The sequence below is a fragment of the Genypterus blacodes genome, unplaced genomic scaffold, assembly GCF_046128005.1.
Source record: "Genypterus blacodes isolate CSIRO-AG114 ecotype Tasmania unplaced genomic scaffold, CSIRO-AGI_Gbla_v1 ptg000131l_1, whole genome shotgun sequence".
Taxonomy (NCBI): domain Eukaryota; kingdom Metazoa; phylum Chordata; class Actinopteri; order Ophidiiformes; family Ophidiidae; genus Genypterus; species Genypterus blacodes.
Window position 1 is genome coordinate 1,141,509 of NW_027466933.1, and position 13,037 is coordinate 1,154,545.

General features: G+C 45.4%; 1 protein-coding gene across 4 annotated transcripts; it reads right to left on the reverse strand.

The window, feature by feature from the left end:
• Nucleotides 1-1,036: 1,036 nt before the first annotated feature.
• Nucleotides 1,037-10,514, reverse strand: LOC143010813 (large neutral amino acids transporter small subunit 1-like). 4 transcript variants are annotated; one of them, XM_076163353.1, is made up of 11 exons: nucleotides 9,209-10,514; nucleotides 6,872-7,384; nucleotides 6,639-6,764; nucleotides 5,221-5,326; nucleotides 5,059-5,103; nucleotides 4,852-4,975; nucleotides 4,663-4,766; nucleotides 4,063-4,159; nucleotides 3,565-3,714; nucleotides 2,139-2,313; nucleotides 1,037-1,353 (listed from the first exon to the last, which is right to left on the reverse strand). In XM_076163353.1, the coding sequence occupies exons 2-11, from the start codon at nucleotides 7,320-7,322 to the stop codon at nucleotides 1,277-1,279; spliced, it is 1,455 nt and encodes a 484-aa protein (XP_076019468.1). In that variant the 5' UTR covers nucleotides 7,323-7,384; nucleotides 9,209-10,514; the 3' UTR covers nucleotides 1,037-1,276. The 4 variants fall into 4 exon arrangements, with proteins under 4 accessions (XP_076019468.1, XP_076019467.1, XP_076019466.1 ...); XM_076163352.1 differs by having other exon boundaries at nucleotides 6,872-7,387; XM_076163351.1 differs by lacking the exon at nucleotides 9,209-10,514 and adding an exon at nucleotides 7,962-9,202.
• Nucleotides 10,515-13,037: the final 2,523 nt, after the last annotated feature.

A 13,037-nucleotide genomic window follows, 5' to 3' on the forward strand; every position in this document is an offset into this window, starting at 1 on the left:
AAAGTTTTGTGCGTCTGTATTACTTCATACGATCATTTAATCTAACCTGTTTCATTTCAACATGCTTTAGGTCCTTGTTTCACACTTAGGAGGTTTTATAAGTCACATTTCAGCCATGTAGCCCAATTTGAACCTTGTCAGTTCATCTAGAAATCACCCAAACCTTCTCCTTGGGTGGGCCTCTGTCACAGCCTTTACTTCTCTCTATCCCTTTGGCTCCATTTTACTTTCTGTGATGTTGACTGATGTGGGTTTAAAGCCCACCACGCATCCCAGAAAGAACTTTGGGAGAACTTGACTTAAAGGAATAAGCGTTGATAATAAGCACACGACATTCATTCAGGTACAAAACTGTAATCATTTCAGGGAATATCAGCACAGGTAACAAGCTCACGCAATACAAAACACTAACATCACAATGAAGTCATAAATACAGCTAATACATATCTACACAGGTCGTCACTCTCTGACAACATCTAGGCCTCACAGACGGATACTGTCATCCAATATCACCGCACACAGAGGCGCCGCTTAGTTTGGCTTTTGTAATGAAACGTAAAGAAAATGTTTTGGGAAATAAGCCACATGTCGACAAACACCACCACATCATCATCATCATCATCATCATCATCATCATCGTCACACGGCTTTGTGCTTTAAAGCAGAGCTGAGCGTTCTAGGATCACTTCACAAAGGGTTAAAAAGGAATGCTGACATATGCAAAATGAGAGTTATTCCACACTAATATGTGAGTTTAATCGCTACGCTGATCCGTCGTTGTGATCTAATGCACTGTGCTTTGTCAGTTTGTACTCACATCAGTCGTTTCCACGCGCCGTACAATTCTAAACTATAACAAACAGTCAAACTAATTTGTGTTAGTTTTTTTTTTTTTAAGTTTAAAAAAAATGTTATTGTGCACTTTGGATGTATATTTCAGGCCACTAGAGAGCGGTAACGCAGCTGCTGACGGCGTTTAGACAGCAGGACGCTCCTGAAAGGAGACGGGAATGTTTCGTGTTTTAGACTAAAAAGCTATGAAAAGTGGCAAAAGCTGAGGAGATTGTTTCAGAATGATGTTTAGAGGAGAAAATGTTTCTACATGAGGCCAACAAAGCTTCAACACATCCAGATACATTCATGTCAAACCTTCTTGACTGTCAAGATCACAGTCGACTAACCTGCTTAAACAAAACTTTCAGGAGTTTAAAGACTTTGCTCAGATTATCAGCAGTAAATGAATGTAAACATCAACATTGTCCTTCATGTTGCACAGTTAGTCGTCCGCTGTCCGAGCCTCCCTCTCCTCAGGAACAGACATGAAGATCTTCTGACAGAACATGGTGAAGATTTCTGAGGAGAGACAACATCACTGTTACTGAAGGTCAAACAGGAACAAACACACAAACTGGAACAAACACACAAACTGGAACAAACACACATTTCTATAAAGGGTCTGGAGTTTTCAGGGATTTCTCTTTCACTAGAATGTTTCTGCCAAGCCGGATGATTTGTGATAAATGTCTTATGTAACTATCATTTTTGAGGAATGGAACTTTAGGGGGAAAAAAATCAAATTGATTCTAAATAGAAATAAATAAAAATACTAGATTCTCAATTTTCTGCTTGTCAAAACCAGTGGGAAAAAGAACAAGAAAGATAAAAAAGAAAAAGAACGTCGATAATTTAAGAGAGAAAAAAAAAAGTTTGAGAAAAAAGGATTTTTAATAAAAACTCATCTTTTTTTGGTTGTAGAAACTTTGACATGAGGAAAACGTATAAAAAGTCCTACAAAATAAAATTCTCAAAAAATTATGAATACAATTTTCAATATTATATTCTATCATAAAACTAAAATCTAGAGAAAAAAAGATCAGAAGTAGAAATAAGAGAATGAAAAACACTGAAAAAAATTTTTTCTTTTCAGATGCTGGGAAAATGCCTTTATAAATTCTTACAAAAGACTAAAGATGTGGGCTCCAGAGGGTTAAAAGTTGGACCAAACTACACAAACAAAGCGAAGGCCCCACTGCCCACGGCTGATTCAGAGCAGATATCATAGCATCAACATCATCACAATTTCATAACAAAGTGTAATGTACGCAGCGCTCTGAGTCAACACGCCGGACGTCACTCACCCAGCATCTTCGCTATCACACGGGGTTTCTTCCACTTGTAGCCCAGCAGGTAGGCGGGGATACCCGTGAGAATGATGCCGCTGCCTATCAGGCACTCGAAGGGAGCGGCCCAGAAGGACACCACGATCATGAAGATGCAGCTCAGGACGAAGGTCACGGGGATGAAGAGCCACACCTGCACAGAGAGAGAGAGAGAGAGAGAGAGAGAGAGAGAAAGAAGGAGAGAGAGAGGGAGAAGTCAGGAACATTCTGCAATCTGATGACAAGTTTACAGAGGGTGGAGGAGGAGGAATCAGTTTTGAGGAGAACAGTGGCTGGTGTCTGTGCTCCTGACATGGAATGGAAAAGTTTCTACTCTCCGCCAGAGTTTGTTTTCTTCATTCTGGTCAATGTTTACGATCGACCAGACACTGCATGGGGAGCGGACAATCCCAAACTCTCAGCCATGAAGCTCCCAAATACAGACAAAGAACATTTCAGATCACTGTGTGCTACACTTCCATCAACAGCACCTATCACGCCGACGCCCACCCTCCCTCCCCACACACACATACACACACCACTCTGGGTCACTCTAACCTCGCAGGCAAACAGGCAGAACTTACACTGTGAGAACATCACAGCAGTGGAACAGAGAGTGTGTGTCTTTGAAAACAGTGTTCCCTGAGGATACAACAGATACTAAAAGCCATTTACCGAAGGGGAGATAGTGAGGGAGTGCATGTGTGCAGCTAGAGAGGCTTTGGCAGATCAGATGACAAACACAGAGATGAACTGAGGAGATGTTTGCAGCAGCTTGTAGAGGATCTGATGTGGGAACAGACGATGTGCAGACTCAGATTGATGCCATTGAGATGCATCAGGGTGAGGAGTGATCAATCAACTGATCCAGGTGATGTGACAGAGGTCCAACAAAACAATGCCAGCGATCACCACCGGGGGAGTTGCTACCTTGCTTGTCAATCATGTTATCCTACAGACTGCTGCTGCTTTGAATCTAATAAAGCCACGGCTGCTTCATGAATCAGCCCACTGTGCTTTGTAGAGAGAGAGAGAGAGAGAGAGAGAGAGAGAGAGAGAGAGAGAGAGAGAGAGAGAGAGAGAGAGATGAAAGACCCCCGTCAATCAGAGTAATTATTCCCATGATGAAACAGAAATAACAAACATCTATTAGAGTCCAAATCACTTCTGTCTGTCGGGGACAAACGCTACGTTTCCACTTGAAAGCAATTAGAGCAGCAGAGACACAACGGTGCCTTTATACAGAAACACAGCTCATTGTGAGACGAAGTATGAGAGCGGCCGCAGTCTCCTCTCACTTTTAACCCTTTCAGGGTTCACAAACTCCATCACCACATCAAAGGTCGTCAGCATTCTCAAAGCGTCATGGTTCTACAGACGGACGTTACTCCTCTGACTCTGTCACCTTGATGGGTCTCTTGAGCTCGGGCTTCTTCCAGCGCAGCCACAGCATGCCGGCGATGGCCATGCCCACACACAGCCAGGTGAAGAAGCTGAAGAGGTTGATGACGGAGAAGATGTCCTTAGAGATGGCGTACAGCATGGACAGGAAACACTGAAGCAGAGGGGAGGGGGGACACAAACAGAGGTTAGTACTTTCAAAATAAGAGATTTGGGAATGAGATTTCTGATCAATTGATGTGTTCAGAAGGTTCAAGGTTCATAAACAGACCCCCAGATGAAAATAAGGCCATTAGAATCTATTAACATGTCCTCCTACGTCCTTCATTATTAACGAGCAGCTGAGCTTTGTGTGTGTCGCGTGCGTCAGCCGGCCGGAGTTCTGCTTGCATCAGTTGACTGATCAGCCGACCACAAACATCCCATTACTTCCCCCCCGGTGCAGCCGACCTTTAATGAACAGGCTGCGTTTGAGTGAATGTGTAAGAAGCCGGAGTCTCACAGTGAAGATGAGCGACGGCACGGGCGTGAAGAGGTCAGTGTGGACCAGGCCCAGAGCGGCGGGGAGCTGACCCTCACGAGCGCCGGCGTAGAACAACCTGCAAAGCACAACATGATCAGAGCCGCTAATCCAATCACAGCTTCTCATTCTAGCAAACATCAAAATGTCGTTTCCCTCCTTGTCCCTCTCTCTCCTTTGTTGCTGTTGTTGCTCGTTTGCTCTTTAATGTGCTGCAGAAACGCTAATGGGTTCCAATCTCGGAATACCAGCGTGATGCCAACAGGCTGTTTGTTTTATGAGGTGGTGGAGCAGAAGGAGGACGAGATTCAGAGCAGCAAACAGAAAACTCTTTAGTTTGATTGCTACTGATTTTCTGTTGACACTCAAATTACAGATTTTCTGCTCCAAAATGAATATGAACTCCATAAATGTGTGTGTGTGTGTGTGTGCGTGTGTGTGTGTGTGTGTGAGTGTGGTTATATGAGAATCAGGATAAGGAGTCAGACTACAAATAGTTTTTACAAATTTCCTGATATTTGCACTGTGATAACACACTCTGCTCTGGTCAAACTCAACATACAGACATTCACACACACACACCGTGCTGAGGTGAACAGGGATCCGTTGACGGCTCCGAAGCAGGAGAGTCCAACAAACACGGGGATCAGCCAGGCCATCACGCCGAGGTGATACTCGCCAAAGCTCTGCCAAAACACCAAGCCGCCGCACGTTAACATCCACATCGGCAAAGTCTGTCAAGCGGTCAACGTGAGTTTGTAATATGCTCACCACGGCAACAGCCTCAGACTCCACCATGGTCTGAGGAGAGATGGTGGTGAAGTAGGCCAGGTTGGTCAGAACATAGACCACCGTCACTATGGGCATGGATATGATGATGGATAAGGGAAGGTTCCTACAGGGAGGAAAGGTCAAAGGTGAAAGGTCAAAGTGTTTGATTTATTAGATCATATTGGCTGCACTGAATGAATTTGTCACCTCTCTGGATTGATCATCTCCTCGGTGACGTAATTCAGATAATTCCTGGGAAAAAGACAATAAAACAAGATTTATTGATATTCTAAACGTTTCTGCATATTAGAGGGAAGAGAGGCTGACGCGCGCGTGTGTGTGTGTGTGTGAGGTTCCTTTGCTCCTCACCAGCCTCCAAAAGCAAACAGGCCACTGTACAGAGCCAGCACGATGTTGTCCACTCCCCACTTACTGCCTACAAAGGCCATGTCAGGTTTCAGGTACGGTATGTCACCTGCAGGCAGAGAAGAAGAAGACGAAGAAGAAGAAGAAGAGGAAGAAGAAGAAGAAGAAGAAGAAGAAGAAGAAGAAGAAGAAGAAGAAGAAGAAGAAGAAGAAGAAGAGGTTGATAATGTGTGTTCAAAGACGCGTGCAATAATTCAAAAATCAAAGGTTGTGTAGCTGCAGTACACTCAACAACTTTCAGTAATACAACTTCCACTCTCTCATACTTATTAACCCTCTGATCGCTCATTAAACAGGCTCCTGTGTGGACTCTCATGTGGAACTTTATATTAACAGGGGCTTTGTGAGATTCTGTTGACATTTATAAAACTGCTGTATGACGCAGAAGGAATTTGAACTTGTGTGTGTGTGTGAATGTGTGTGTGTGTGACGCTCCTCTCCACGATGCTCGCTTTGCACGCCGTTATTGTCCCTCCCTCCCTCCCTCTCTCCCTCCTTATCTGAGAGACCACAGTGTGTGGCTTAACCGCCTAGTTTCCATGGAAACACAGTGTGGCGCACAAAGGGGGTAGGTGTGGCCTGGCGAGAGAGCGGGGGGGGGGGGGGGGTGGGGCGGGCAGCAGATGCAGATACGGACACGCTGTCTTCCCGCGCTGACTTCATTTGGATGAAGCCGAGTCAGGTTGCTTTGTCACACTCGCTCACAGAAACATGGAGCAGCTTTGTCTCGTCCCCCTGCACGCTCAGGAGGACGGTGGATTGAGGACATAATGTTCTGCCTCTGCGTGTGTCTCTATCAATATCTCCATCCCATAATATCAGACCAAGGCTACAGTGAGTCCTGTCAGACGTTCATTCATCTGCTCCTCAGTTTAAACTCCCTGAGGGTAAAGACTCAGACGCCCTCACACACACATGAACACACATGGATAGGATGTTGCAACAGTCTGTCAACACCTTGTCAATAAAAAAGAGACAGAGACAGTTACATTCACAAGGACAGGGACAATGTTTACTTACTTTAAACACTGTAACTAACAATACAAAGTGCTAGTTTCTGTTTTTGTTCCCTTCATTGTCACATATGAGGTTCATTAAGGTGAAAATCTTTTAAACACTCCAAACACAGTGAGACAAAGTCGACACCAAGTTATAGAATCAAAAGTGCAAAGATCAGCTGACAGACGTGTTTATGTATTAGCTTCAGTCTGAGCTGATTAGGTGATTAGTTTCCAAAGTACAAACAGTAGAAACATGAGGACATCTTGTGATCGAATTTGCAGGTCCAGTGTGTGTGTGTGTGTGTGTGTGTGTGTGTGTGTGTGTGTGTGTGTGTGTGTGAGTGAGTAAGCTGGATTTACCCGTGGAAATCTGGATGAAGCCGAAGAGGATGATGATGAACAGTGCCAGCAGCTTGGAGGCGGTGAAGAGATCCTGCACCTTGGTCGCCGCTCTCACGCTGATGCAGTTGACGAACGTCAGGGCGGCTGAATGACGGCGTGGGTGAGATGAAGAAGAGAAGAAGAGGAGAGTCAGGAGGTGTGTGTGTGTGTGGTGCTGTGTGAGGTGACCCCAGCCGGCGACCTTTACTCACTAAGACACAAGCAGGCGATGAGCTTGGCGGCGCTGTCGGGCACGGAGCAGTTGGGGTAGAGCGGCTTCAGCAGGTACGTGGCGAACACCAGCGACACCACGTACTGAGAGGACGGCCGGATGATGAGCATCTCCACCCACAGCTTCAGGAAGGCCATCAGCTCGCCGTACACCTCCAGGATGTACGTGTAGTCTCCGCCCGACTTGGCGATGGTGGTGCCCAGCTCGGCGTAGCAGAGGGCGCCCATGGTGGACACCACGCCGCAGACGGACCAGATGATGAGGGAGAGACCGGCCGAGCCCGTCTCTTTGATCACACCGGTGGGCGTGATGAAGATGCCCGAGCCGATGATGGTGCCGATGATCATCCCGATGCCGTTGAAGAGGGTGATGCTGCGTTTCAGTTTGATGGTCTCCCCCTTTGGCGAGCCGTCGGTGGCGGCGGGGACCATCTGGGAGGAGGGAGACGGCGGCCTCTCCACGATCTGATTGTCCTGATCTGCATCTTCCCCTGCTGCTGGAAGGGAGAAGACACCGGGGGGAGGAGGAGATGAAACCAGAGGAGGAGAGAGCGATCAGAGGAGCACCTGCTGTTTCCACAAAGTTCATGAAATTAACCAGTCAGACCTGAAGAATGTTTACACCAACACTGAGCTCCGCACACTCATGTTCTTGCCTCCAGGCAGGTCACAGGAATGTTGGGTGTTTGTGTTCAACAATTCTACATAAGTGCTTCACTTAGGTTCTCAACACAAACAGGTTGAACTGGCTCATCTGTGTAATGTTAGCCTGTGGGAACGTGAGGATGATGCTCGTGCTCCTGCTGCTGAATGAAAGCTCACCAGGCCCCAACATGCTACAATCAAAAACCAGTTTGGGCACTGCTGGGTATCCCTTCCTTTAGTATTTGCATGTCAACAGAAATGTCTGCGTCTACAGCAACATCACCTGGAATGTCCAACATCAAGGCGGTGTTGCATCAGACAACACAGGAGCACATGGTGGGTAATGCAGCGCTGCACCATATGGCATATGCAGCAGTGTGTGTGTGTGTGTGTGTGTATGTGTATGTGTGTGTGAGCAGCACCTACCCCCCATCTTCTCCTGGCTCACCGCCTTAGCAACGCTCTCCCGGCTACTCCGTGATTTCAGCTCCGGCTCAGCCATCTTCCCGCTTTATGGTCTAGTTCCCCCCTGCTCCCTTTCCTCCTCCCTTTATGCTCCTGTCCTCCTCGTGGCTGATTTCCTCTGTCGCTCTCTCTCTCTCCCTCCCTCTCTCTCTCTCTCTTTGTATCCCTCAGACTCTCTCTTTCTCTCTCTCTCTCTCTCTGTCTGACCCTCCCTCACTTGTCCTCCCTCACACACTCACCGGTCTCTTGCTGACACACAGGTTCCTCCCTCTCCTTGTTTCCATGCTACACCTTTCTTGTCCTGCTCGCATACAAACACATACACACACACGCAAGCTCTCTCTCTCTCTCTCTCTCTCTCCCTCTTCCAGTCTTTGTCTGTGTCTCCGTTTCTCCAGGATGCAGCAGGGAGGAGGCAGGACCTTTTGTGTGCAGCCTGATAGTCTGATGCTTCTATGCCCACTGAATGATGCGACATGCTCAGATGGTGAAGTAGGTCACAGGCTGTAAATATAGGAAGGGGCTGCCATGTGACACTGTAATCTATTTGTGCGTGCGCAGCCTAATCCAGCCCTGGACTCTGTGTGTGTGTGTGTGTGTGTGTGTGTGTGTGTGTGTGTGTGTGTGTTGGGTGGCTGCCCCCCCCCCGAGTGGTTTCAATGCAGACAAACAAGCATCTTGTTCCCCCGTCATGCAGAAGTGTGACACCGGAGATGAAATGGAGACTGAGTGGTGTTAATATGCGCAACGTTAATTTGACGTCGCAGACGGGAATCTAGCCTTTTGTAAATATTTTTTGGATGATTGGAGGGCAAAAGTTAGAGTAAAAACAGGATTGTATGTATATATATACATATATATATATTTAAATATTATATCGTATCCATGGTTACAGGCCAGTTAGCTTCCTCAAAGGTGATGACCACTGTTTTCTGTGCAGTAACTAAACCCTGTATTCGCTTTTAAGAAGAACGTTAAAGACTTAATATGTATTATTGAGATAATTGTGACAAAATGAAGGAATATTAAAAAATATGACTGACAGTTCAAAAAACATTAAGTAGACTAATTTACTAAAGATAAATGAGTGTGTAGAAACCCTTGTGACAGACAGGTTGGGTCAAAGTTGCTCGGAGCTCTTATGGAAAAACGTTAAATAAACCAAACAAGTCTTGATTGGAAATTGTAAAGTTAAAGTACACACACACCCTCTCTTACGTTTCACAGGCCAGAGTAAGAACGAGGAGGGACCGGCCTAATCTGTGCGAGGGGACCAACAGAAAGACGTTGAGTTTTAAAATCTGAAAATGAAAATAACGTGTAGATGATTTTGCACATTATTATTATTATTGTACATCATATTTTAAACCACTAGGTGGCAGGCTAAACACGTATTTAAAAAGAACTGATTCCTCTTCTGAAATTGAACCTGCAGCATCAAGTTGAGCGTAAACGTTAAAGTGATCATTGAGGTTCAGACTTCTGACGTATTCAGTTGTTTGTTTGCTCTTTGACCGTATATAATGACAACAACATAATAGATTTTACATATTGTACATTTTCCAAAATGTGCATTCGGAGAATGAGCCCCGTTCTGTTGCGGCATCTTCTGCCTGCTTGCATTCCTATGAGCGCTGACAATGCCGGCTGACGATCACCGAGCTCAGTTCGTGTGAACGTCTTAGCCGGAGCGGTGAGCGCCAGCCAGCGACGGAATCATCCGGGGCACTTTCTGCTACGGGTCCGGGGACTTTCCCCTGGGCGCAAGGGAGAAACAAGTTCTCTGCGTGTAGCCCAGAGTGCAAGCCTTCCGAATGCCCGGATGTACCATCCGACATAGCGCAATATATACGGAAGCAGAGATAGCCACATTACAATCACGGTGGCGCTATATTTGGAAATGCATTCGCATTTTATGACACTGATCATGCGGAATACGAGTGTTTATTCGCAGCAGGAACGTTTTCGATCCGCGTCGATACGTAAAGTAGATTCACTCAAAAGGTTCAAACCAAGAGGATCATGGGAAATTGCAAATACTTCCGTGTTTAGGGAACGACGTAAAATCCAAATTTAAACAAAACACTGAGCATGTTTAGTGGTTAGTTGTCACGTTATAGTCTTTGCAGATTTAAAGGGTTTACAATATATCTTGGAATTGGAAATATTCTGTCGGAACAAGACTTCATTATACTGTATATATGTTTTTTTAAGGGTTCCTCGGGTTTTTCCGCTTGTCCTGGAAGATGTTTTTGGATTTATATTGAAATGTCAGAGCATTAAAAATGCAACAAACCGACTCTTATCTCTCCGTGTGTCCGTCATTTGACTTTCATTATAATCCACTAACCTTTCCCTTTTCCTCATTTCCGTTCGTTTTCACCTGTCAGTCCTCTTCGTGGTTTAGATTTTCTTCTCTCATTGCATTTTCAATCATTTTTCTTATCTCTTTTTGCACTTTTTAAATCTAATTTCCTTGTTTCCATTCCCTCCAGCCTGGCTCCAGTGTTTTGTTTACACATCTCAGCAGTGAATAGCTTGCTGCACTTATCTATTTAGAGTGCACGAGTATTCTCACCTTTATGGTAAAAGCATTCAACGGAATTTGGCGAAGTTAACGCGAGGATACAAAAGTGACCCCGTCCGTTTATTAAAAGAAGCTGGTAATACACATTTTAACCTTGAAATGGCTTGATATCTGCTGTTTGAGGGGCTATGACATATTATCTCCACATAGTTACTGATCATGACTGACATGGTGTTGTCCAGGGCAACTTTGACTACACACTAACACAAAATCAAGCACTTTTAATGTACAATTTATAGAGATTTTCAAGTCTCATAGACCGTCAAATATCAGACCTCAAGCCATTTCTTGGTCAAAATGTGTTTCAAATGGTGGCTGGCTTGTCGACTGTCTCTCCTTCTCTGTGCCAATTTAGCACTCTTCAAAGAACTTCCAACAACCTTATCCCCGTTGCCAACACTCTTGCTCATCTCCTTTAGTGCTTTCATAAGTCTTCCTCGAATCTCCTTCATGTTGCAATGATAACCCAAATCTGTCTCCTTATAGTGATGATGATGTGGGAAATTAGTGCTTTTCCTGGTTTTCCACTAGCCAAACTATCCCGACAGTGCTTGTGAATGTCATGGCGGAGGTCTCATTAGTTCTTCTCCTCATTAATAAATGAGCAGAGCCATCTTGGGGTGGTGCTGCTGTGGTGATCTCAGCTCAGCGACTCTCTTTGAAGCTTGCAAAGCAGCGACACAATTAGGCTGCACAGGTTTCTGCCGTATCTATGGTTACAAAGCCAAGTATGACTTTAATATATTTATATTTCATTTAATGCTGCATTGAAACTCTCTGTGTCTCTGTGAATTTGAATGTATCCAGTAGCTTCATACTGCTTCCTGTCTTATTTAGATAGATGCCATTAAACTCGCCAATCTCAAGAAGCTTCACAGTCCTTGGCTTTAAGAGGAGACAAACTCACTGTGCTTATGTTTGTGTCATCTGCCTCAGATGCCAGTGGAAGCAGAGCCCATCTGATAAAGCAGATCAAACCGCCTTCTGATTCCAGAAATATATTTGGAGCTTCGGGGGGGCCTGCAGTAATCCTCTGCTCCATCAACTGTCACTAAGCTGCCCTTTAAAATGATACAAGACGCTAAAGTGTTCCCATCGCTTCCTTTTCTGAATCCTCTTCACCTCCTCCTTTTTCCTCCCTCCATCCATCCTTCTGTTCTCCTAACACAAGTCTGCCCACTGGCATGTGTGTGTGTGTGTCTAAGTGTGAATATGTGTGTGTGTGTGTGTGAATGTGTGTGTTGCAGCTCAGGGATTCAGTCCTGCTACTTCCTGCTTTAGTTTGCTTCCCTTCAGCATCAACGCAACCTGGCAGTCGACCCCTGATTTTCTCCGCCTCTTCCCCAAGGCCCCTCACCTCCTTCCCTCGCCTCCTCCCCTCATGTATGTATCTCGCCATCTCGACTGTTCCTCTCTGGTGCTCACACACACACACACTCTTTGCTGGCCCAGCTGTAATTAATCAAACGGACCAGCAATGACAGCGTCGTGAATGGAAAGCTCCTTGTCTGCAAAATGGTAGCAGTGGTTACAAACGACAGCATTATTCCACAACATATTGACCGACCTTCTCGTACGTCAATCCTATATTTAGTCAGTGTCCGTTAGCTGTGGAAGCCAATCGTTCTGCAGGCAGGAACACAAAATGGTGTCACATATAATTTGGTGTCATCATGAATTTTGATCTTTTCCTACACAGCTGACGTTGTGGTTTATGCTTTCATACTAGGAAGATATTTATAGCAGCTTTTTCCGTAGCTGTCAGGTATCCCACTGTCTTTGAGGAGAGAATTCCAGCAGATGAGGATCAGGCCACATCCCACACTTCACCCTTATCTCTTATCTTTGCAGGGTGAGAGACATTTGCAGAGGCTGACTGGAAGTGTGACTGTATCTCCATCTAATAAAGCGACGCAAGGTGATTCCAACGTCTTTGTATCCATTTCTGCATAATTAAATGTAAGAACCCACAAAGCCGTTTCTGTGCCTATAAACTGCCTGTTATGTGCAGCTGTGTTGTGCTACTGCGTACCAGAGAGATTTGCATTAAGCACTTACGGGGGCATTAAATTTGCACGAGTCCCACTGTCTCTCTGCTAATGAACTCCAGGATGAAGACGCTGACCTGAGGGGGAAACACTGTCAAGGCGGCAAATCTGCAGTATGAGCTGCCAGCGCCGACGGCTGCTTCAAAGTGTTCATGTTTATGTGGCTGCTTCAGGTAGGAGAGAGATGCGGCCGCCCCTTGTGTGTAAAGCAGCAAATCCCCTGCAGCGTGGCGACCTTGAGACTGAAAGTGTTTCACTGTTATTCAGCCAAGTAGAAAGAAAATATCGTCTTTTCTTCGCTTCCTTTGCTTTTTTGGGCCGTTTCTTTGAGGGCTAAATTGGATTCTAGCACATTATGGCTCACATCCATAGCTGTTATTGTTTTTGTTGTTGTTATTACTC

What these genes read in the sequence shown, in the direction of transcription:
- LOC143010813 (XM_076163350.1), bottom strand. Translation starts at nt 8,037, where the DNA reads ATGGCTGAGCCGGAGCTGAAATCACGGAGTAGCCGGGAGAGCGTTGCT. An exon ending in AGTCTGAGGCTGTTGCCGTG is followed by an intron (nt 4,767 to 4,851) that starts GTGAGCATATTA and finishes GTGTTTTGGCAG; the next exon opens with AGCTTTGGCGAGTATCACCT. An exon ending in TCCCTGTTCACCTCAGCACG is followed by an intron (nt 4,160 to 4,662) that starts GTGTGTGTGTGT and finishes TGTGCTTTGCAG; the next exon opens with GTTGTTCTACGCCGGCGCTC.